Here is a 20,944-nt window from a genome sequence, read left to right on the forward strand (position 1 = left end):
ATGCCCTTGCATGCATGCCTTGCGATACTTGATCGACCTTGACAATTCAAATCAGACCTAGCATCGTCTCGTCGATCAGATATAAAGAGGAAAGAATGGTCGTAGCAGCTCCCTCTCAGGCCGAGGCCTATCTCTTGGCGTGCACCTCGATCGTCAGGGACCTCATCACAGGCGTTCAAGCGGAAGAGGAGATCAACCTCAATCAACTCCGTCTCAAGTATGGGAAAAAGTACAAAGTCAAGGGGGTCCCCCGACTGGTAGATATCCTCAGCGCGGTACCTGTAGAATGGCAGGATCGTCTCAAAGGAGCCCTGAGGGCTAAGCCTGTCAGGACGGCTAGTGGTGTAAGCATTCTGCGCGAACGAGGCGAACCCTAGGCGTTGCTGAGCTGCTCTTTACCTGCACAATCTAGATCGCCGCCGTCGCCGTCATGTGCAAGCCTCACCGATGTCCTCATGTCGCCATGACAGGAAACATCTGCGTGTGAGCTCTTTACAGATACCGATCTCATTCGTATGATTTGCTGAAGTCGTTGTTGAAGGCACGCTTCAGCTATTGTCCAGGAGGTCCGGACTCTGACTTTGAGTACAGTACGCAGAGTTATACGGGATACGAGGTCAGTCTGCCTCATCTATCTCCAAAAGGCCAATTTCCTCCAGCTCACCGCCTTCACATCCATCAGCCGACATCCATGCGAGCCATTCGAGCTCGGTACGACCCTTACGAGCAGGCTCGAGGCAGGATTGACCAGCTCAAAGGGTTAGGTCACAGCGTCGACAAGGTCGAATACATGTGAGTTTCCGGCTGCTCCCCTTCTTTCTATCACATCCAGCTCATCCCGAGCGCTTCCTTTCCAGTATCATGGGTGGAACGTTCATGTCCATGCCTGAAGACTACCGTCAGAAATTCGTAGCGGGTCTACATAACGCCTTGTCGGGATATACTGGTCTGGATATCGATGAAGCAGTACGATATTCGGAGCAGAGCAAGACTAAATGTGTGGGGATCACGATCGAGACACGGCCGGATTATTGCCTGAAGCCGCATCTAAGGCGAGTGCGCCATTCTATTTTGCAACGTTTTCAAGCCAGGCTCATGGTATTTTATTGTTGGGGGTTTCTAGTCAAATGCTCCGTTATGGGTGCACTCGTCTCGAAGTCGGTGTACAATCCGTCTACGAAGACGTCGCCAGGGACACGAATCGAGGCCACACCGTCCGCGCCGTCTCTGAATCCTTCCACCTTTCCAAGGACGCTGGATACAAGATTGTCGCCCATATGATGCCCGACCTTCCCAATTGCGGAATTGAGCGAGATATCTGGCAGTTTCAAGAATTCTTCGAGAACCCGGCGTTTCGAAGCGATGGTCTGAAGCTGTACCCGACCTTGGTCATCCGTGGGACCGGGTTGTACGAGCTCTGGAGGACGGGCAAGTACAAGAACTATACGCCCAACGCTTTGGTCGACATTGTGGCTCGAATTCTCGCTCTGGTTCCCCCTTGGACGCGGGTCTACCGAGTACAGAGGTGAGAAAGCTTGTTTTTACAACTAGCCCGTTTATGGTGCTGATTTTGCAATGTTACAGAGATATCCCGATGCCCCTGGTCTCCTCCGGAGTCGAGAACGGAAACTTGCGGCAACTGGCTCTTGATAGGATGAAGGACTTTGGAGCAGACTGTCGTGATGTGCGATATCGAGAAGTTGGGGTATGTGATGAACGATTGCCTCACTACTGTCCGCGGCAGGCAGATGCTGAAATTGTCCATGACATAGATGTCCGAGATTCATCAGCGAGTACGGCCACAGTCGCTAGAGCTCCTGCGAAGGGACTACAGTGCCAACGGGGGCTGGGAGACCTTCCTCTCTTACGAGGATCCTGAGCAAGACATTCTCGTGGGCTTGCTTCGATTGCGAAAGTGTTCGGAAGAGGGGACGTTCCGTAAGGAGCTGACCGGTATCGACGGAGGATGCAGCATTGTTCGGGAACTGGTGAGTATACTTGGCTGAGTAGACCGGCAACACCGCGCGCTGACCACCGCTTCTCTTGCTCTTTGTAGCACGTCTACGGAACTGCAGTGCAGGTGCACAGTCGAGATCCCAAGGTGTTCCAGCATCAGGGTATTGGGACCCTCTTGATGGAAGAGGCCGAACGTATCGCTCGAGAAGAACACGGCAGTGGCAAGATCGCGGTGATTTCGGGTGTGGGCACGCGGGACTATTATAGGCGTCTTGGTTATGAACTCGAGGGGGTTTATATGACCAAGATGCTCGACTATGACGAGTGATTGGGGTCGTAATCCATGTATCGAATAGAGAGATCGCCTCGGGCCGGTTGTATGATCATGTCATAATGTGATTGTATCATTATGTGACACGCGAGACGAGATCACAATCGCTTACGACCAAGATTCACCGCAAACCTGGTTCCCAGGGTTTCATTCATCTCCCGCCTCGCGTCTGCTAGGCAGGCCAACCATTTGTTTGCGATTTCGTCCTGTCCTGCCGACCATTTCTGCTTGCAAAGTCTTTCCCACCATGTCAATACTCTATCTGCGTCTTGAAGCCCTCCGAGACTTGAACTCGCAGGGTCCAAACATCGTCTGATATACTTGCGAAGGACCTTGACTTCTCGAGGATTCGGCTCTCGCTCGGCGGCCACGTCCATCCATGCGGTGAGGCCATCAAGCACCGAGTCGATATCTTGCTGCGGTTCCGATGATCCCATGCGTATAGTCGGTCTTCTGGGTGAAGAGACTGCGATATCTCTGTGAGGGACGACTTTATGAGGTGATCTTGTAGGTGTCTCAGATCCTCGACGGAATAGGCTCTTCTTGCGGCTGATATCACGTGCGAGGTCATTTCGCGTTTCGGAATCCAAAGCCACGAATGCTTCTAGGCTGATGCCGATCGCCGCCAGATCCCCCTCCACCAAATTCAAGGCCGTCAAGATCTTATTCACGTCCGTCTTGCTGGTTATCAAAGGATTCAAGCTGGGCTCGCGCGAACGGCCCTCGTGAGCGTGCCGTGCCTTCGATGGTGATACCGATGCCTGTGGTTGCCTCGAACGCTCGAAGGCACCTGGAATCTTGATCCCTGCCATTCGCCATCCACCTCGATATTCGTCTTGCATTGCTGTGTCCATACTAGCCCATACCCCAAGATCTATGTCCGATGGCAGTATTTCCACCGCCTTGAAGGTGGCCTTGGTTTTGCGCACGAGGGGTTTAGGGATCGGCTCCGGCTTCGGCTTGACCTGTGCTCTTAAGCGAGTTGCAGGCCCTGCTATGACCGGACTACTATCCATTGTGAGATCTACAGGCTCCGGAGCCATTTTGATCGGGTTGGGCTTGGCTGCAAAGGCGAGGACACCCTGGCCGGGAGCCCTTTCTTCCACGTTGTTGCGGGATTCTAGCTTTTGCACCTGGATACCTATTCCTCTCAACTCTTTCGCGTCGAACTTTTGTGATTCGTATATCTTGACGATTGCCGATGCGATGCGATTGCCATCGTCTGTAGCTGCTCCAGTGGAAGCACTGATGGGTAGTGATTTGTTGTGAACATCGCAGACGCCATGACCCATGAACTAGGAGCAGGAAGAGATTAGGAGCATTGCTTTGAAAGGACAAACCCCTCCTCGCTTACCTTTGGGGCTTCCTGCGGCGCATCGGGGTTTCGTACCATAATTTTGAGTGTCGCTTGTCGACCCAAACGATCAATGCCTCGTAAACGACGAGCAACTTCCTGCGATAGGTCTGTAAGGAACTTGATGACCTCTTCGTCGTTCACAAATCGTATCCCGTACTGTCTCGTGATCACCGCACATCAGACTACGAGTCGACTAATAAACAACTGTTGATCGACTCACGTTGACTTCGGCCGAGACGGACCGCCTCTCTTGATGCGGGGTCAACGGACGAAGGTCGATGCCACGGACAAAATTGAACAGTGTCTGGCCGTTCTTCTCGCCCAGACAACCTTGCAGGGCCCCTTTCGTCTTCTTGGTCAATTCGCCGCACAAGGTGGTTCCAAAGGTCGACTCAATTTTCTTCTTGGTTGCGTAGCCGAAATTGTGAAGTTCGCCTACGTCCAGAGGCGCCATGAAGCTTTCGACCTCGTCGGGTGTGAGGTGATAAGATCCCGCCGGTTTTGCATGCCGAGTCGCGAGCCTCGCCAGCAGGATGTTGCCGGCTACGCCGATGCTGACTGTTCGAATTCAAAGTGTCAGCATACAGGCATTGACGAGAATACACCTGATTCTCACCTTCACAGTCGGTCGCCTCTCTCATATCCGCCCTGATGTCTTCGGCGAGCAGCTTTGCAAAGTCTTGCGCAACATCTGATCGCTCGTTGAGCTCGGGAGGGGCCTGCTCCAGCTCGGCCACCCTCTGAGTGACGTCGATCAGCGCCTCGTCGATGCTGACGGCCTGGACTTCGTCTGCGTATGACATCAAGATGGTGTAGAACAGCAACGATTTCTCCCGGTATACGTCGAATTCATATCTTCAAGCCGAAATCGCGTCAGAAGCGTTCATAGCAGAAAAGCGCATCCCTTGCGTAACTCACGGGATCGTCCTGATATCCGCGCAAAGCCCTCTCGCTTGTCCCAAAGACATGCCGTTCTTAACTCCATGAGCACGCGCTTCGTACGAACAAGAAGCAATTTCCGAAGTACTCGATGCCCCTTGATTGCCTTGAGCATGGCAGACAACGACCGCTTTTCCCCTCAGTTCGGGCCTGGTTGCTAGACCGCACGAGACGAAGAAAGCGTCGAAATCGACGTGCATAATCACTCGTTTGCTAGTCGAGGTTGCGCTTGTTGTCGCCTTGGTTGCGTCCACGCGTCCTGGTATCCGAGGTAAAACAGCGTGAGCTAGGCTGTACGCCTGCCGCTGACTCGCCCGCGGCGCGAGCTGCTTCATAGAGCTACTCTGCTCTGCCCGTTTCTGAGCTTCTGCGACCAACGTCTTCAACTCGGATTTCCAGGTCGAAAGATGATGCAACCGAGAATTCTTGTAATAACCCTCGAGAAACTTGTCCGAGACGGCCGTGTTCTGTTCTCGCCACTCTTGGTTTTGCATAAGACGCTTAGCCTCCTTGTTCTCGGCGTTCTTGGCATAGCCCATCCAGGCGGCTCCTTCAAAGGTGATCGGGTCGGTCGACAAGGGCGGGGCTTGACCTTTTGTAGGAGCAAAGATCTCCCTTGCTTTTCGAATATCGGTCTGGTCCTGATCAGGAACCTCGAGCTCCATGACAGGTCCAGCTAATGGTATTCCTGTCGGCCTGAGATCATGACCCTCTTCCATCACAGGCTGGGGCAGTGCAGGCGATTCCGCCACTCCTCCCAGAACGCCCTCCTCATCGACGTCCATGTCGGACACGTCGACAATTTCCCTTCCTTTCCCCTTATCCTTTTTCCCATGTGGCGTTTCCCGAGGTGCCAAGAATTGACTCAACCCCTGCCTCTCCGCTGACCCTCCGTTCTGCATCAACTTGTATTTCTTCCAATCTAGCAGTTTGCCAGCTTGTACGCTATCGACGATCCAGGTCGGGGTGGCGACCTTGTAAGTGGCAAACTCTTTGAACTTGACTGGGGTGAGATTGGTTGCGAGGATATGGGTACTGTGTGGTAGCGGGAATCAGAATCTAGGGTGAGCTGGTTCCTAGAGTGAGAAGGGACTATCCACCTACATCATGCCCTTGCGGTCCTGAATATTTGAGGAAAAAAGAGTATCGATTAGCTTGACATCTCATCATCTAGAGATCGGAAACTTGCCAGGTAAGGGATGTAGGTCCCGCCGTGTTGCATGATCATGGTCCTCAACTTGTCTAGAGGCGGTACCGTGTATCCGTTGATCTGGTGAAAGTCAGAGCAAGAGCATAGTCAGCATACGCATCAACCTCATGCGGAGGAGAAGAGGGGGGGAGTGAGGGCATACATAGATCTCTAAGCCTTTGAAGATCTGAGGCTTGCCTTGTCCCTGGCTCTGGGCGATCGCGGCGTTCTGAATCTGCCTGTAGGTCAAGTCAGCTCGAGGTGAACCGAACCTGATTATGAGAGGAGAAAGGGATACAGGCGCTTACAGCTTCTCCCTCTTGTGCCTCAAATACGCACCTATACCTCCAAATTTGCTCGCTACATAAGCCGGGTGGTCTTCGTACATGGGATCGACCTGGCTGATATCCTTGGTCGAAGACGTTGCGCCGACTCGCGGCTCGTCGACCCCCTCTGGTCCCTCCTCTTCCCGTTTCCGTTTCCTGCTCTGCTCGGCCTCGAACTCGTCAAACGCCGCCATCTCGTCTTCGTCGGGCCAATTTGGTGAAGGTGTAGGCTCGTCATTGGGTAAAGACCGGATAGACGATGCGTGGCCGTCACAGAGAGGAGGCGGTGCGTGTTCGTCCAGCTCGGGCATCGCTAGTTCGGCCAGCGCCCTGTCAAAGCTGGGCGAACAGAACTCTGCCGAAGAGTCTGCCTGGGAACCCATCTGTTGGCACGGAGATGTCGTTGGCGATGTACTGGCTGAGAGGGGGGGGCAGGCTGTTCTGATGGCATCATGTTTGTACGTTGTACAGGACGTACAGGACGGAATGGAGATGCATATGACGAATTGGGATGTCGATCGCCGAAGGATCGATGAGAGCTGAGAGAGATCTCGTACGAAGCATCCGCGGTGCGCGCAAGAGAGAGCGATGGCACTCTCCCACATCTTTGGCTCATATCTCTCCTTTCCAGAGCGAGGAGGCCACCCGGGGACGATGTAGCAACAATTCAAGCATCGTCGTCGAACATCCTCCTACCCATAGTCATCCTCTAAGTCACTCTCTCTTATTGACGTCCCTCAACCCATCTCCTCGTTGTGAGTGGTCTGCCGGAAGGATCTCTCGACCCGCGCACGATTCAGAGTACTCGTCCGTGCGAGCAACCCGCTGATTCCCGAAACTCGTCTGCTCAAACCCTCTACCCATGTCTTCGGAAACCCCTCTGGATAACCGCACTCTGGATACCCCAATATTCTCTTGAACTGCAGCTTTCATTCCATCATGGCCTCCCAGACTGTCAACGTGAGTTTACGCTGACCCATCGAACCGGCAATAGCCTTCTTTCGAGCTCGTTGTTCTTTTCGGTCTTGTGCGGTCGTAATTCATGGTACATGGTGCTGACTCTTTCTCCCTCGTTCATATCGTGCTCTCTACGCTGCTATATCAACCAATCTCGAACGGCATCTCTCGGAATCTCGGATCGACAGGTCGCTCGTTATACCGCCCTGGTGTTCGGTATCACCTACGGTATCTTCCACCAGTCGACCCTCCAGGCCCGATACGATGAGAAGAAGGTGAGCTGGGCGTCTCGACATCTTCCGCCACGATGACTATCAGAGAGGGAACAGGCATGAGAGAGGAGAAGATGGTAGTCGGGAGGGGGAGACTAGGGTTGAGTGCAGGATCCCGGGAGACTTGTCGACGGGGACAGGCTACGTAGACCACGGTCGTCAAGCTACCTCGCCCTGTCTATAGACAGAGCGCGACCGTCTTGCAACAAATCCCCATTCAGTGCAGCGAGTTGAAAGGAAACCATGAAGCTAACTCTATACGTTCGTTTTTCTAACTCCAGGCCGGAGACGCCCAGGCTCACCGTCAACACCTGATCGAGCAGGCCCGAACTGCTTATGCCAAGAAGAAGGCCGACGAGGCGGCTGGTGTGAGCGCCAAAAAGGGAACCGGACGTGAGTCGCCGTGTCATGTTTCGATGAGAGGTGGGAGGCGGAGGACAGGGGTGATCGCTCCGGAGACGCTGGGGGAGGATGGGATCGAGCTGGGTCCGGTCTAGGCGCAGACTCGCCAGCAGAGGTGTGCGAAAAGCGGTGTTCCCTGTAGCAGGGCAACCGCTACTTCGCAATACAGCGACGTACCCTGCATGCCTGGCTCGATCTGCCAGTGATGTGATAAGCGGGGAAGCCATGTCCTGCTGGGTCATCTTGGAGGAAAGGCCCGAGCCGAAAAGCCCCGATAGATCGCCCCTGCCCCATCTTCCTTGAAAGACATACCCGATACAAAGACGGATTTGCTAACCTTCGCTTCCTCCCGACGAACTTCAACTCCTGTGTTCTCGCTACCAGTCGTAACGGACCCTGAAGACCCAAAATTCGACCTCGAAAAGCTCGTCAACTCGTGGGCCGAGTCTTCCTAAAAAGTCGATCGACAAGTGGAGAGAGGGGGGCAGAGGATGAGTATGGGAAGGGATGTGTAAAGCGAGATAGAATATCATCATGTGCGATTTCGAGAGTGGGACCTCAAGGACGTGGTGCAGTGCGGTTTCGTTGTTGGCCTGCTTTTGGAACGTTTCGGATTCTCATCGGATGATTTTGTTATCCCTCGATCCCTCGCTCGCGTGCTTTTCGCCCGGTCGATATGAATACGTGTCAGCTCTCTAAGCGGCGGGTAGGTAGACCATCACCGAACCTAAAAAGATGGACTGCAGCACTGGTTGATAGCGTGTTGTATGCTCGTATCCTGCCATCAACAACAGTCAGATAGCAACCGACGTTACTTTCGGCTCTTGCTAGATTCCAAGGACTAGGTCTTTCGGATTAGATGGAAGCCAACGAGCTTCGTTACAGGGGTTCGTCCGGGAATGAAACCCCCGGACGGACCACCGCCGACGCTTCTTCGGAACAAAAGCAGCCACATGCAAAAGACATCAGCGAGGGTAGAACTTCCGTCTCGACTGAAAATGCTGGAGTGATGTATGGAAGGACTCCCAAGGGAGATAGTACGTCGTCGATGACTGCCCATCCGGGCGCCTGATAAGGAAACGAGACTTGACTGAACTCGACTTGACGTCCGTGTCACACGATAACAGTCTTCAAAGTCCCCACGACCCACTCTTTCGTCCACACCTTGTCTCACACCCTGTTCACCTCGCAATTGACTCAGCTCACGCTCCTCACCCTCGGCCTACAATTCGTCATCTTCTGGTACCTCCCGCGTTACGTCTCTGGACCTTTCTTCCTGCTCTACTTTGCCTTTTGGCGAGCGGCTTACGACGGCGGGCTCGGTTGGGTCTTGAGAAGACAGAGCGAGAAGAAGTGGATCGTCAAGAAACTCTACAAATTCGGATGGCTGGCCAAGGACGATCAGGGCTGGGCGGGTTGGTGGCGCAAGGAGTTGGAGGCCAAGCTGGGTAACGAGGGGTACAGGTGGAATGACGTTCCGGAAGAGTTCAACTCGTGGTTGATCTTTCGTCAGCTTGTCGACATCATCCTCCTCAAGTGAGTCGTCGCAAGCCAGTCACGTATCTTGCGTAAAGCTAACGCCATATGCATATACTCGCCAGCGACTTCCTCTCCTACTGCTTCTTCGCCCTCGCCTACCTTCACCTCCCTGCCAACCAGTCCATCTTTACCCATCTCTTCCGCTGGGTCTTCGGTTGGACCTTGATCGCCTTTAACCTCTGGGTCAAGATCGACGCTCATCGGGTCGTCAAAGACTACGCTTGGTACTGGGGTGATGCTTTCTGGTTGATCGTCCAGCAGGAGGAATTGGTGTTTGACGGAGTTTACGAGGTAAGTCGTTTCAGAGGTCAAACAGGCGGCTAAGGAGGATCCGGAGACTGAACGTCCGTGGACGATATTTGCAGATCGCGCCGCATCCAATGTACTCGGTCGGTTATGCGGGCTATTACGGTCTCTCGATCGGTGAGTTTTTTCGAAGCTATACGTGCCAGTCACCACACTGACGTCTCTTGTATCAGTCACGGGATCGTACACCGTCTTCTTCGTCTCCCTCATCGCCCACGCTGCTCAATTCGCCTTCTTGCTCTGGTTCGAAAATCCTCATATCGAGCGAATCTATGGAGGTGGCAAGAAGCCTCTGGCGGGTATGCCGACCTCGAAGTCGGATGAGGTTTCTGGCCACGCAGAGTCTGCGATCGGTGGTCACTCACAAGATCGAACTCCCAGCGTTACTGACGGTAAGCTGTCGAAGCTTAAGCACATGCATGATCTCGCTAGCATGCTAATGATCGATATACAGGCGAAACCGACAATGAGTGGGATCGAAACCCAGATCTTGACACTCCTGTTCAAGAGACTATCCCACAAATTGCTCGATCTCAGAGCCAGTCGGTCGAGCCCACGCGGCTTACCATGCGAGAACTTTCGCTGCAATACCTCCAGCGACCGGCCATCATCTTTTCCAACATTGACCTCTTCCGGCGAGTTGCACTTTCTGATACTGCGCGGGAACACGGTGCTGATAGTGTTCTCTTCAAACAGAGCCACGGATTTCACCTTCACCTTGCTCGTGGGCTACGCTGTTTTGCCGGCAATGTTCAGCCCGGTCGTCATCACTCGACCCCGCCTGAGCTTGGCATTCTACTTTTTACATGCCCTCGCTTGGCGCATGTTCCACTCTTTCGGGTTAGGTTTCCTTTTGAAGGTTCAGTCCGAAGAGAGGTGGTTGGTCAGGCATTTCCTCAAGCACTACCACTACCCTGCGGTACAGCGTTCCAGCTCCTCCAAGCAGTCAAAGTCGAATAGTACCGATCTCGCCTCTGGGGATGAAGCCGGAGAAGATGCTTCGGATGATATTCCCGCCGCGACCAGAGACGCGTTCGACAACTGGAAGGTACTCTACAATACTAGCTTGGTGATGACTTATGGTTAGTCTGCCTGAAAAAGCACCCCCTGCAAAACAACAGCAGCTTCTGACGTTATCGCCTCATCCACTAGTCTCCTTTACATGCCTGGCTTGGAAGATCTACAGCATTCCGAATGACTGGACAGTCAGTGGACAACTGTTGCGTCACGTCCTCGGCAGCGTGAGTCAGCCTTAGTAGCATCTATCCCCGTGCTATGACTGAACGCATGTGCGATCCTGTAGCTCCTTATCGCTTTGCATATTTGGTCGGCCTACTCCAGTTTCGAGGTGTTGGGAGCTTTTGGTGAGTATTCTACGGAACTAGGACGAGCACGTTGCTTGCAGGCTGATCGGCGGCTTTGTCAGGTTGGCTCTACTCGGACTTCTTCCTGGTCGACAGGATCCCTTCGAAGCTCGCTTATACCGGAATTTACCGATTCTTGAACAACCCGGAACGAAGCATGGGTGGTGCTGCCTTCCTTGGCTTGAGCCTGATCAGCGGAAGCAAGCTCGTTGCTCTCCTAGCTGTTGTCTCTCACTTGAGTCATTGGTGGTTCCTCTCTTTCGTCGAAAAGTGCGTGCGAAGTGATATATGCGACGATTGGCTCAAGCACTTATATCGATTTCTCTTGTTTAGGCCCCACATGCAGAAACTCTACGGTGAACGTCTGAGAAAGGACGGAGGTCTGACCAAGACCCTTAAGACCGTTGCTGGCAAGCACGCCAGGAAGCTTGAAAGCAGGGCAGGCCGTCATGCACCTGAGCTCAAGCGAGCTATCAGCGAAGTCAAGGAGACCATGGTCCGGGTCGAGGAGAGAGTCTCCGAAGCGATGGAAGATTTCTTGCAGTCTGGTGAGTGTAGCCCCATCGTGCCTGGTCAAGTCGCCATGAAGCTCACTACCGAACCTCGTCGCAGCTCGACCTCGACTGAACGAGGTGGTACATGATACCAAGCAGCTCATCCAACAGTCGAGGGAGAAGATGATCATTACGTGAGCGACGATATACATGATCGGACAGAAATCCGTATGCTGATCGATCGCCACTCTTATCAGTCGTACGGCCAATGACATTGGCTCGATCGACCGGTCTCGCTACCATATCACGGTCCCGACCTCGGCTGCCCGCGCCGACAAGCCCATTCGATTCCACGTCGGACAACCCATACGCATCTCCTGGAACGCGCCTCCCGGTCATTCCCGCAAGGACTGGATCGGAATCTACCGTCTCGGGTCGTGTCAATCAGAGGAGATTACCAAGATCTCTTCCGTTGGCAAGTGGGTCCCTCTCTACGACGAGGAGTGGGACGGTAATACGCCTGTCGAAACTCCTGTCAGGGGTACGTCTGACGCCGGCACCGTCATCTTTGACAAGGAAAAGCTTCCTTGGCAGCCCGGCATGTACGAGCTCAGGTTGCACCATGACGGCAAGCATTCTGTCCTCGACAAGATTGCCCCGCTCGAGATCTTTGGTGAGTGCTGATCACAAGGGGTCGACGCCTTTCGAGAGTCTGTTAACCCTGAATCTATCGACAGTCCCCCGTCGCGAGCGATCCGAGTCCTTTGCACAGACTCGGCAAGCTGTCGTCACGATCGTCGCCCTATCGGTCGATTTGGACCCCAAGTTGATGCCTCAGTCGGCTACCAAGCTGGCTCCTCGTCTCGCTTCAGGGATCCCCTTTGAGGAATTGACCCCAACGGACATCTCGAACAATCTCGGCACGGGGCTTTCACAGACGACTCCCGACGTCTCTGATCGCGTCCCGCTTGCATCGCCCGCCATCGGGGACGAGATCGACGACTTTGCCATCATGGACGAACATCAAGTCAAGAGGATCACGTCGATCATCAAACAGGCCTTTGATGTGGAGCTCTCGATGGACATGATACTGGCCAATACGAACGCGTCGGCCATCGCCAAGAGGGTCCGCGATTCGAGACGCCTGCTCGTAGACGAGGTCGGTACGAACACGGCGAGTGGGTGAACGCTCACGCCGTGCGAGATGGGTTTCAACATGACCCATGCACCCTAGCCAGTGTGGTATCTTTGACAATTGCCCTTCGATCAAGTGACCCTGTTGAATGTTTCAACCGTCATCAGGTTCACGAAGGGGTCCTTTCGGCGAGCTCGCGAAGCGTGTATCCGTCGGTTCCCTTGATCCGAGTTCTATATTTAATTGCGTGTTTCCATGGGATATATAGAATTTGATTGGCGAGAGTGTGCCGAACCACCCCCCTTTCCACAGGAAGGAAGGATGGCGGAAGTGATCCGAAACCCGCGGGGTTAGAGAATTGTTTCGAACCGATGCCGAGCTCCCCCTTTCTCGCGCGTCTCAGCCCCTTGATTGCCCGTCTCCGGTTTCATGTTTCGTCCTCCCCCTCCTTCCCCCGTGTGTATCGCGATCAACAACAAAGGATACGTCCAATCTGTTGCAAGACGATACGGCGAGCGAGAGCGATAAGGTATCGGTTTCATTGGATAAATGGCTCAAAATACCCCATGCGTTTGATCAGTACAGGCTGAGCCCTATTGCCTATATATGCGAGAGCCGGATCACGACACCACTTTTCACGACAGGACCCGATTTCTTGCCGGCAAAGTTGATTCCTACCTTTATCCTTTTCGACGGTTACGTGGACTGGATCCCGTATCACTGATCAGTTTCTAATCGAGAACCTAGCCGACTTCAATCCCACACTCGTTAATCACCCTCAAACAAACACGGCCATGGCTCGAACTGCCCTTTCATCGCGTGCCCTTGCTGCCACTGTGTGGTTGTTAGCTACATGCGAGATCGCTCAGGCTTCTGTGCACTTCATCTCGTACGTATAACTCTCGGCATTTGCTTGATCTCCTCTGACCTGGCGAACACCCACAGCGGTCATCCCAAGCTACTCGACACCAGGTTGGACCCCATTCGTACCGAAGGGAAACCTGCCAGCCATGTCCATCGAATTGCAGGGTCATCGGCGTTGATGGAGACTGTCACTTACGAGGAACTCCGAGCGTCCGAATGCAGTGAGTCACAGAACCACCATCGCGAGCCACCTCCACCTCCTCATATCGCCATGTCGCTCCAATAGCCACTGCCGAGGTCGAAGACGACAAGTCCCTCTACTGGCAACCGACCCTTTACTACCAGAGCGCAGCCGGGACCTTCCAGCGTCTCGACCCTGATGGCGGTCTGGTCGTGTACTGGAAGGCCGACAAGGCTGGAGACGACGAGCCCTTGTTCGACATGCCGAATGGACTACGAGTAAGCATGAGTGTGCTCTCTTCGAGTCGGTCGGCTGCTTCCTGTACTGAACCGCTTGATACTCCCCGTGTTCAATTGTGCAGATTATCGCCGGGGATCCCAAGCGTAACACTCCTCACGACAACGCCGTTTTCGAAGACAGGGCGACCGGATTCAAGTGCTTCTGTCAAGGCGGCCCTCAGTGTCACGACGCTGGAGCGCCAGTAATCTCGTACAACTTTGAAGATGTCAAGAAGTACAACTGTGATATTATTAGACTCGAGGTGAGCCCGATCTCTTTCGGCAGAAAACGTGCGAATCTGAAACCATGGCCATCGATAGACCGACTTCCCGAACTGTTGGGATGGGGTAAACACCGATTCGTGAGTTGAAGTCAGGCGCAGAAGCGCACCTCCAGAATATCAGCTGAGTGATATCCTTTCTCGCAGACCCGATCACAAGAGTCATATGGCGTACTCCGAAGGCCCTTGTCCCGCGTCACACCCCAAACGTATCCCCACAACCCGAATCGAAGCCTGGTACGGAGTCGCAAATATCCCCTGGACGACCGAGGGCAAGTTGACACTTTCCAACGGAGACCAGACTGGATATAGTATCCATGTAAGTCGATCGCTAACCTGCTGTCACACAAATCGGTTCGTTTTGAAGGCTGACGGCAAGCGGGCATGCATAGGGAGACTTTATCAACGGGTTCGACGGAGGCGATGTCAATGCTCCACATGACGCGCCCTTGACTCGAGCGTTGATGGAGTGTAACATGCAGGGAGGTGGGTCGCCTTAGCACTCTAAAATGATCGCTTATAGGGTGGTCCTTGACGTCTGTTCTGTTGATGGGGTCATAGCCGCCTCCAGCTGTCCCATCCTCGCTCCCTACGTCAAGCCTAAAACCCAGAAATGTCTGGCCGCACGCAAGCTGGAAGAGGTGAGTATAAGCCTCGACCCTTTGATGTACACGGTTCTCCCTCTAAAGATGCGTACCAATAGGATATCGGAGAAACCGCCCCTCTAACCAAGCTTCCGGGTAACAACCCTGTTTGGTCCGCTCCCATGGAAAAGCCTTCCGACCCCAACTATGTCGAGAAGGGGCAAATCATCAACAACCCTGGAGGCTCGATCCCTGTACCAGGTGCCTCGGCACCGGTAGTTCCCCAACCTTCGGCTCAACCACCTCTGGCAGGGACTTCTACCGCCGGCGCTCCCGCCGCTACCGATGCGGCTCCTGTGATCCCTACTGCGGCGATCCCTACCGGGACGGCACAACCTGTTGTAGGCGTTCCGGCCGACGCTCCCCCTGCCTCGTCTTCGAACCCTGCTGCGACCAACCCCGCCCCTGTTGTCCCGACTGCTGCGGTCCCCGTCACCTCTCAGGTTCCTGCTGGTTTGCCTTCTACCACCGTCGCCGCTGCGGTCGGCGTACCGCCTTCCGAGACTGCTCAACCCCCTGCCTCCGATGTTGCTCCAGCCCCGGCTACCGACAGCGCTGCTCAACCCCAACGTACCTGGTCCAGAGGAGGTGGAGGCAAGTGGGGCGGCGGCGGGCGTTACGGAAACAAGACGACGCCGGTCCTACAGAACGCCGCCGCCATCCAAACTGCGCCTGTGGGAGGATGTCAAGCCAGCAAGAAGAGGAGGAGGGAGATGAAGCGCTTGGCTCGCGCCGACTTGCAATTGTAATGCGGTTACCTGGGGCTGGGAGTGCCATCCATCCTGCATGACTCCCTGTGCCTTGACTTGCTCTATGTTAAACCCTATCCCTGTTCATATGACATCTTGATGATCGTCTACCTGCCACAGTGAAACCGCGTTTCGAGGTCTGCCGGACGTGAGGCCGCTTGTTTCGGCACATTTCGCTTCTTCTGTGAATTCAGAATGGATTTGCGAACTACGCTCAACCAATCAGACTCGTTATTCCGCTTGCGGTACAGGAAGGCGTGGCGAAGAAGAGCAGAGGGTCCCTTACAGACACCACGCCGATATTCCGGATGCGAAATGGCGAGGGCAGAATGATACCCCTCGGAATGGCTTGTAGTAGTCTTGTTAGATACCAGTTCAACTTTCCATTCAAACGATGGTTCTCTGTTAGCTTGTCCAGAGAATCAGGGCGTTGCCACCTAATCAGGCGCCACGAACATTAGGACGTTGGAGGACACCGGTTCTGCGGGAAGTCGGACAGCGATATGGGTTGCTCAAGCCAAAAATTCTCGGCCTTCAACAATGCACAGGAGAACGTGGAAGCGCATTGGATGTGATAGGTATCTATGGTATATACTTGATGGTGTATAGGGCCGTATGGGTGAGCTGATGACGATTTTGTGTGTTTCCGGGAAAACCGATATAAAACCCTGCTAACCATAAACTGGCTACAAGTCAAATGATTTGACTATACAGCAATTGCAATACTTCACTCATATAGCCAAACATGTTCAAGGCTGGGGTCATGACCGCGACACCTTTCAAGTAAAAAGTAGCAAGAACGTAACCGATTTCTCAGCTATGTCAGGACACCCGTCCGAAATGGCAAAAAGATATTTCCTACCGGGGAGTCGAACCCCGCCCTCGCGCGATCAAGAACAACTAATGTCGAGTAATGAGAGGCGCGCATCCTAGCCGATAGACGAGTAAGAACTGGATGTGAGATGACTCGCTACAAGTTACATGATTCGTATGAAACGACTGGTGCCAGGTCTGGGTGGGGCTTTCTCGTCATATATCTTTCACCGCTGCCGCGCTGTAGATTTATGGCCCGAGGCAATTTCTAATTGAGCAAATCATCCTCGCAAGCTCGCGGCGATGGTCGGACGATACGCAGAAAGTCCTCGAGTTCTTGACCCAAGCGAAACACGAATGATTTGATGGGTTTCGGCTTGATCCGGCCGACTGTGATGACGAAGACCAAGACGATCTCGAATACGGTAGGGCTGGGAGAAGGCGATGGCGCCATTTGCTTCCGATGTCACGCGAATACGGATCTTTTTGGAATTGCCAGCTGCAGGCGGGGCGTGCTGTTGACAATTCCCAAATGCCCTCGACTTTTTGCGAAAGGCGAGCGAGTGAGTGGGCAGGGCAAGGTCGGCAAGAGAGGCGAGCTATCGTGACTATTATACATCGAATACCTACCACCTTTCTATTGCAGCTCTTTCCGAATTCAATCCGATTGAACCAGCTTGTTTGGTTGATTGAAACATTACCCCTATCTTTCTTAGACTCCCACCCACACTACACACAAAATGGCCAACGCTCCCCACGGTGGACAACTCAAGGACCTCGTCGCTCGTGACGCTCACTTGCGAGATTCGCTCATCGAAGAGTCTCGTTCGCTTCCCGACATCTACCTCAACGAGGTAGGCAAGCATTCGCATAGAGAAGCGGAAGGGAGAGTTTGGTGCTAACGGTTCTTTCGGGCCCTTCAGAGGCAACTATGTGATTTGGAGCTCATCTGTAACGGAGGTTTCTCTCCTCTCGAGGGGTTCATGAACCAGGCCGACTACGAGTCGTGAGTCGTCTAGATCTTTTTCACACATGTCACTTCCCTGAAGCGGCCTTGCTGACCGTGCTCGATTATTAGCGTCCGAGACACCCTCCGACTCAAATCCGGCGACCTGTTCTCCATGCCCATCACCTTGGATGTCTCGCAAGAAGACATTGACAGCCTGAAGCTCGCTGCTGGGTCCAGGATCGCCCTCCGTGATCCTCGTGACGAGGCCGCTCTCGCCATCTTGACCGGTGAGTTTAAAAAATTCCGCATTTACAAATGTTCGAGTGAACGCACGTTCTGACGCTCGCCATTCCCCGGACTTTGCCGCAGTCGAGGACATCTACCGATTCGACAAGGCTCTTGAGGCCGAGCGTGTCATGGGTGCCGACGACCCTGCTCACCCGGCCGTCGCCTACGCAAGGAAGAACGTCAAAGAGTTCTACGTCGGTGGTAAAGTCCAGGCCGTCCAGCCTCCTCAGCACTTTGACTATGTCGACATCAGGTTCACCCCTGCCGAACTCCGGGCTCACTTCAAAAAGGTCTCGTGGCGCAAGGTCGTCGCTTTCCAGACCCGTAACCCCATGCACAGGGCTCACCGAGAGTTGACCGTCCGAGCGGCTCGTCAGCACCAGGCCAACGTCTTGATCCACCCCGTCGTCGGTCTCACGAAGCCCGGTGACGTCGACCACTACACCCGAGTCAGGGCCTACCAGGCCTTGATGCCCAAGTACCCCAACGGAATGGCCACTTTGGCCCTCTTGCCCCTCGCCATGAGGATGGCTGGACCCAGGGAAGCCGTCTGGCACGCCATCATCCGAAAGAACTTTGGCGCCACCCACTTTATCGTCGGTCGTGATCACGCCGGTCCTGGCAAGAACTCGCAAGGCAAGGACTTTTACGGACCCTACGATGCTCAGGAGCTCGTCACCAAGTACAAGGACGAGTTGCACATCGAAATGGTTCCCTTCCAGATGATGACCTACCTTCCCGGATCGGACGAGTACCAGCCCGTAGACGAGGTGCCCAAGGGTACCCCCACGGCCGACATTTCCGGTACCGAGCTCCGAAAGCGTCTCAGGACCGGTGCCGCCATCCCCGACTGGTTCAGTTACGAGGCCGTCGTCAAGGTGCTTCGTGAATCCTACCCTCCCCGTCTCAAGCAAGGGTTCGTCATCCTGTTGACCGGGTTGCACAACTCGGGCAAGGACACGATCGCCAAGGCCTTGAGCGTAGTGTTGCAACAACAGGGTGGACGAAGCGTCAGCTTGTTGTTGGGCGAGGCCGTCAGGCAAGACTTGGGCTCGATCGGTGATGACGTCACGGCCGAGGACAAGGACGCCAACGTCCGAAGGATCGGTTTCGTCGCCGCCGAACTCTCTCGAGCTGGTGCCGCCGTCATCGCTGCCCCTACCGCTCCCTTGGCCAAGTCCCGACAGGCCGTCCGTGACTTGGTCGCAAGCACCGGGTCTGGCAACTACTTCGAGGTCCACGTCTCGACCCCGATCGAGCACTGTGAAAAGACCGACAGGCGTGGGGTGTACAAGCGGGCCAGGGATGGTTCATTGAAGGGTTTCGCTGGTGTCGACTTGGAGTACGAGACCCCCTCGAAGCCCGAGCTTGTCGTCGACCTTACCCAGATGACCGTTCCTGAGATCGTTCACGGTGAGTTTAGCAATGACACATGCGAATCCGCGAACTTCCTGCTCATTCCTTTCTCTTCCCCATCTTTCCAGCCATCATCCTCACCTTGGAGACCCAGAGCCTGGTCTAAAAGGAACTCTTAGCTTCCAACGCCTGCCGTTCCGCATAGATTAGGACAAGTCTGCTGTATCGTTATAGAAATCAGGGCGGCAACGATTGTCCTCAGAAGGCATAAAGGATAATTGATTGTTGACGTCGGCCATGGTCCCACTTTCAGTGCCGAGAACTGTCTGTGATCTCACTGACCAGCCCAACACGTTGTGGCCCGAATTCTAGGTATAAAGGAATCGAACACGTTTGAGCTCGCGAATTGGAACAGCTGTAGATCACAGGAGAACTGCAGCTTGCTTGATAGCTAAGCTGTCAGAGTCCCGGACTGCACGCCACCCTCTGCATGCATGCGAGCCTCTCTGATGGGCTGTAGCTTGGAGCTCCAAGACATCGAATCTTTCCCCTGGCCACTTCGCGTCAGGGTGTAACATAGAGGCTCGACGCTGAAACCAGTCCTGACACACCTCCTAAACTTTGCCTTGTTTCGGCTTTTGACGAGACTGTAATAGCGAATCACGTTCGACTGACCGGGTAGATGTATGGCAAGATCGTCTTTAGATCCGGTATTCCCGTCGTCTTCGACCCGATGCATGTGGATCCGGAGTGCAGGTAGGGCGCTTTTACGCTCCTGTATCGAAGACGGGGGCTCTCCGCTTGATGATCACAACGCTGAATCATGCTATTTCATATTTAATTATCACAGGCACTCCCGTTGTGCGCCTTTTACAATTGGGATTTTTGAGGAACCGACCATTCCTTGTCCTCGCCTTGGCCGTCGATCCAACCTTCCTTCTTGACCCTCTCGTACAACCTGCCCAAAGCACCTCCATGTAAACCGGAGATCCTCTTCAGATACGCCTCGTCCCCGCGTTCAAACCAGACCAAGTGCGCGACGGCGATGGCATCGGCAAAGGAGAACGTCTCCCCCATAAAGAATGGCCCGGAAGTATCCCGATCGAGAAGGTCCACGATCGGTTTGATTGAGGTCTCGTAGGCTTTCCAATCCTCCTCAGGATCGGCGCTCGGCCAATCGACAGGCGACTTTTTCTTGGGATGTCCAGCGGTTCGGGTCCGGATAAAGTACTCGGCGCCACGGTCGTCCAGGTATCCAGGCACTTTCGGGAGTGCAATCTTCATCGCGCCTGTGCCAAAGGTCTTTTGGTACAGCTTAGAGACGGTCTGTACGAGTTCGATGGTCTGATCCTTGGTCGACGACGAGGTGACGGGGAACAGAGCTCGGTCAGGGTGGAGCTGGTCTAGGTGGAAAGCGATGTCCATGCTCTCGATCATGACCTGCCCGCCAGGGACCTTGCCCTTCAATGACTCTGGGTGATAGATTGCAGGTAGAGTCTGGTCACTGTGGTCCTGCTTCTGGGAGGCGTGCCCGAGGGATTCGAGGATGGGACGAATGTCGGGGTATGAGAGGTACGATTGAGTGTACGGGAAGCCTTGGTAGTTCAGGGCGATCCTGGTTTTCAGGCTACCTCGGTATCATAACAGTGCATTCAGTCATGAGCACCGAAAACACTTTGAGATCTTGTCAATAAACACCTATGTGTTAGGAGACCATGACTTGGTAGACCCTGTATCACAAGAAGATCTCCCGTATTAGCCTTATAAAGTAACCGGTGTAACCACATTCGGCGACTCGCCTGAAAACTTGGAGGTGATGTCGAAAAAATGAACGGGAGTCATTGTGTTGTGGCCTGTGCTGCTGGAGATCTAAATGGCGACCGTGGTCTGATCGTGTGCAGAGAGTTGGGTGTAGTCAAGACACCGGAACACGGGCAGAGCAGGTCGTGACTTGGTGGGTACTGTACGTACTGT

The 20,944-nt window shown here is 54.1% G+C and overlaps 7 protein-coding genes across 7 annotated transcripts; 5 read left to right on the top strand and 2 right to left on the bottom strand.

Annotated features, from left to right (window-relative positions):
- The first annotated feature begins 45 nt into the window (after positions 1 to 45).
- HD553DRAFT_308727 (putative Pol II transcription elongation factor) lies at positions 46 to 2,334 on the top strand. Its single transcript, XM_046179583.1, has 9 exons — positions 46 to 344; positions 413 to 483; positions 553 to 616; positions 683 to 792; positions 858 to 1,052; positions 1,124 to 1,525; positions 1,585 to 1,705; positions 1,773 to 1,988; positions 2,057 to 2,334. Exons 1-9 carry the CDS (start codon positions 96 to 98, stop codon positions 2,282 to 2,284), a joined length of 1,656 nt encoding a protein of 551 aa, XP_046037730.1. The 5' UTR covers positions 46 to 95; the 3' UTR covers positions 2,285 to 2,334.
- On the bottom strand, positions 2,335 to 6,548 carry HD553DRAFT_282776 (uncharacterized protein). Its single transcript, XM_046178162.1, has 9 exons — positions 6,081 to 6,548; positions 5,936 to 6,011; positions 5,773 to 5,853; positions 5,688 to 5,704; positions 4,563 to 5,618; positions 4,261 to 4,499; positions 3,865 to 4,202; positions 3,642 to 3,800; positions 2,335 to 3,582 (listed from the first exon to the last, which is right to left on the bottom strand). The coding sequence occupies exons 1-9, from the start codon at positions 6,479 to 6,481 to the stop codon at positions 2,386 to 2,388; spliced, it is 3,564 nt and encodes a 1,187-aa protein (XP_046037731.1). The 5' UTR covers positions 6,482 to 6,548; the 3' UTR covers positions 2,335 to 2,385.
- A 282-nt stretch (positions 6,549 to 6,830) lies between these two features.
- HD553DRAFT_308731 (ATP synthase E chain-domain-containing protein) lies at positions 6,831 to 8,478 on the top strand. The gene is made up of 4 exons (XM_046179584.1): positions 6,831 to 7,058; positions 7,244 to 7,330; positions 7,609 to 7,720; positions 8,114 to 8,478. The coding sequence occupies exons 1-4, from the start codon at positions 7,038 to 7,040 to the stop codon at positions 8,182 to 8,184; spliced, it is 291 nt and encodes a 96-aa protein (XP_046037732.1). The 5' UTR covers positions 6,831 to 7,037; the 3' UTR covers positions 8,185 to 8,478.
- On the top strand, positions 8,479 to 12,945 carry HD553DRAFT_282779 (phospholipid methyltransferase-domain-containing protein). The gene is made up of 14 exons (XM_046178163.1): positions 8,479 to 8,766; positions 8,857 to 9,265; positions 9,331 to 9,559; positions 9,634 to 9,691; positions 9,748 to 9,966; positions 10,029 to 10,209; positions 10,271 to 10,656; positions 10,727 to 10,815; positions 10,878 to 10,938; positions 11,001 to 11,208; positions 11,272 to 11,486; positions 11,551 to 11,626; positions 11,690 to 12,105; positions 12,170 to 12,945. The coding sequence occupies exons 1-14, from the start codon at positions 8,589 to 8,591 to the stop codon at positions 12,616 to 12,618; spliced, it is 3,174 nt and encodes a 1,057-aa protein (XP_046037733.1). The 5' UTR covers positions 8,479 to 8,588; the 3' UTR covers positions 12,619 to 12,945.
- Positions 12,946 to 13,361: 416 nt separating this feature from the next.
- Positions 13,362 to 15,564, top strand: HD553DRAFT_340868 (uncharacterized protein; the record flags this gene model as incomplete). The annotated part of the gene is made up of 9 exons (XM_046182589.1): positions 13,362 to 13,456; positions 13,513 to 13,652; positions 13,718 to 13,890; positions 13,974 to 14,153; positions 14,212 to 14,252; positions 14,319 to 14,490; positions 14,564 to 14,657; positions 14,733 to 14,812; positions 14,875 to 15,564. The coding sequence occupies 9 exons, from the start codon at positions 13,362 to 13,364 to the stop codon at positions 15,562 to 15,564; spliced, it is 1,665 nt and encodes a 554-aa protein (XP_046037734.1).
- A 1,409-nt stretch (positions 15,565 to 16,973) lies between these two features.
- On the top strand, positions 16,974 to 19,375 carry HD553DRAFT_282782 (putative phosphoadenosine-phosphosulfate synthase bifunctional enzyme). Its single transcript, XM_046178164.1, has 5 exons — positions 16,974 to 17,231; positions 17,301 to 17,383; positions 17,456 to 17,613; positions 17,696 to 19,027; positions 19,099 to 19,375. Exons 1-5 carry the CDS (start codon positions 17,118 to 17,120, stop codon positions 19,134 to 19,136), a joined length of 1,725 nt encoding a protein of 574 aa, XP_046037735.1. The 5' UTR covers positions 16,974 to 17,117; the 3' UTR covers positions 19,137 to 19,375.
- A 406-nt stretch (positions 19,376 to 19,781) lies between these two features.
- HD553DRAFT_308736 (uncharacterized protein) lies at positions 19,782 to 20,873 on the bottom strand. Its single transcript, XM_046179585.1, has 3 exons — positions 20,770 to 20,873; positions 20,669 to 20,700; positions 19,782 to 20,597 (listed from the first exon to the last, which is right to left on the bottom strand). The coding sequence occupies exon 3, from the start codon at positions 20,405 to 20,407 to the stop codon at positions 19,841 to 19,843; it is 567 nt and encodes a 188-aa protein (XP_046037736.1). The 5' UTR covers positions 20,408 to 20,597; positions 20,669 to 20,700; positions 20,770 to 20,873; the 3' UTR covers positions 19,782 to 19,840.
- Positions 20,874 to 20,944: the final 71 nt, after the last annotated feature.

Source organism: Filobasidium floriforme (genome assembly GCF_021052385.1).
Source record: "Filobasidium floriforme strain CBS 6241 chromosome Unknown HD553scaffold_7, whole genome shotgun sequence".
NCBI lineage: Eukaryota > Fungi > Basidiomycota > Tremellomycetes > Filobasidiales > Filobasidiaceae > Filobasidium > Filobasidium floriforme.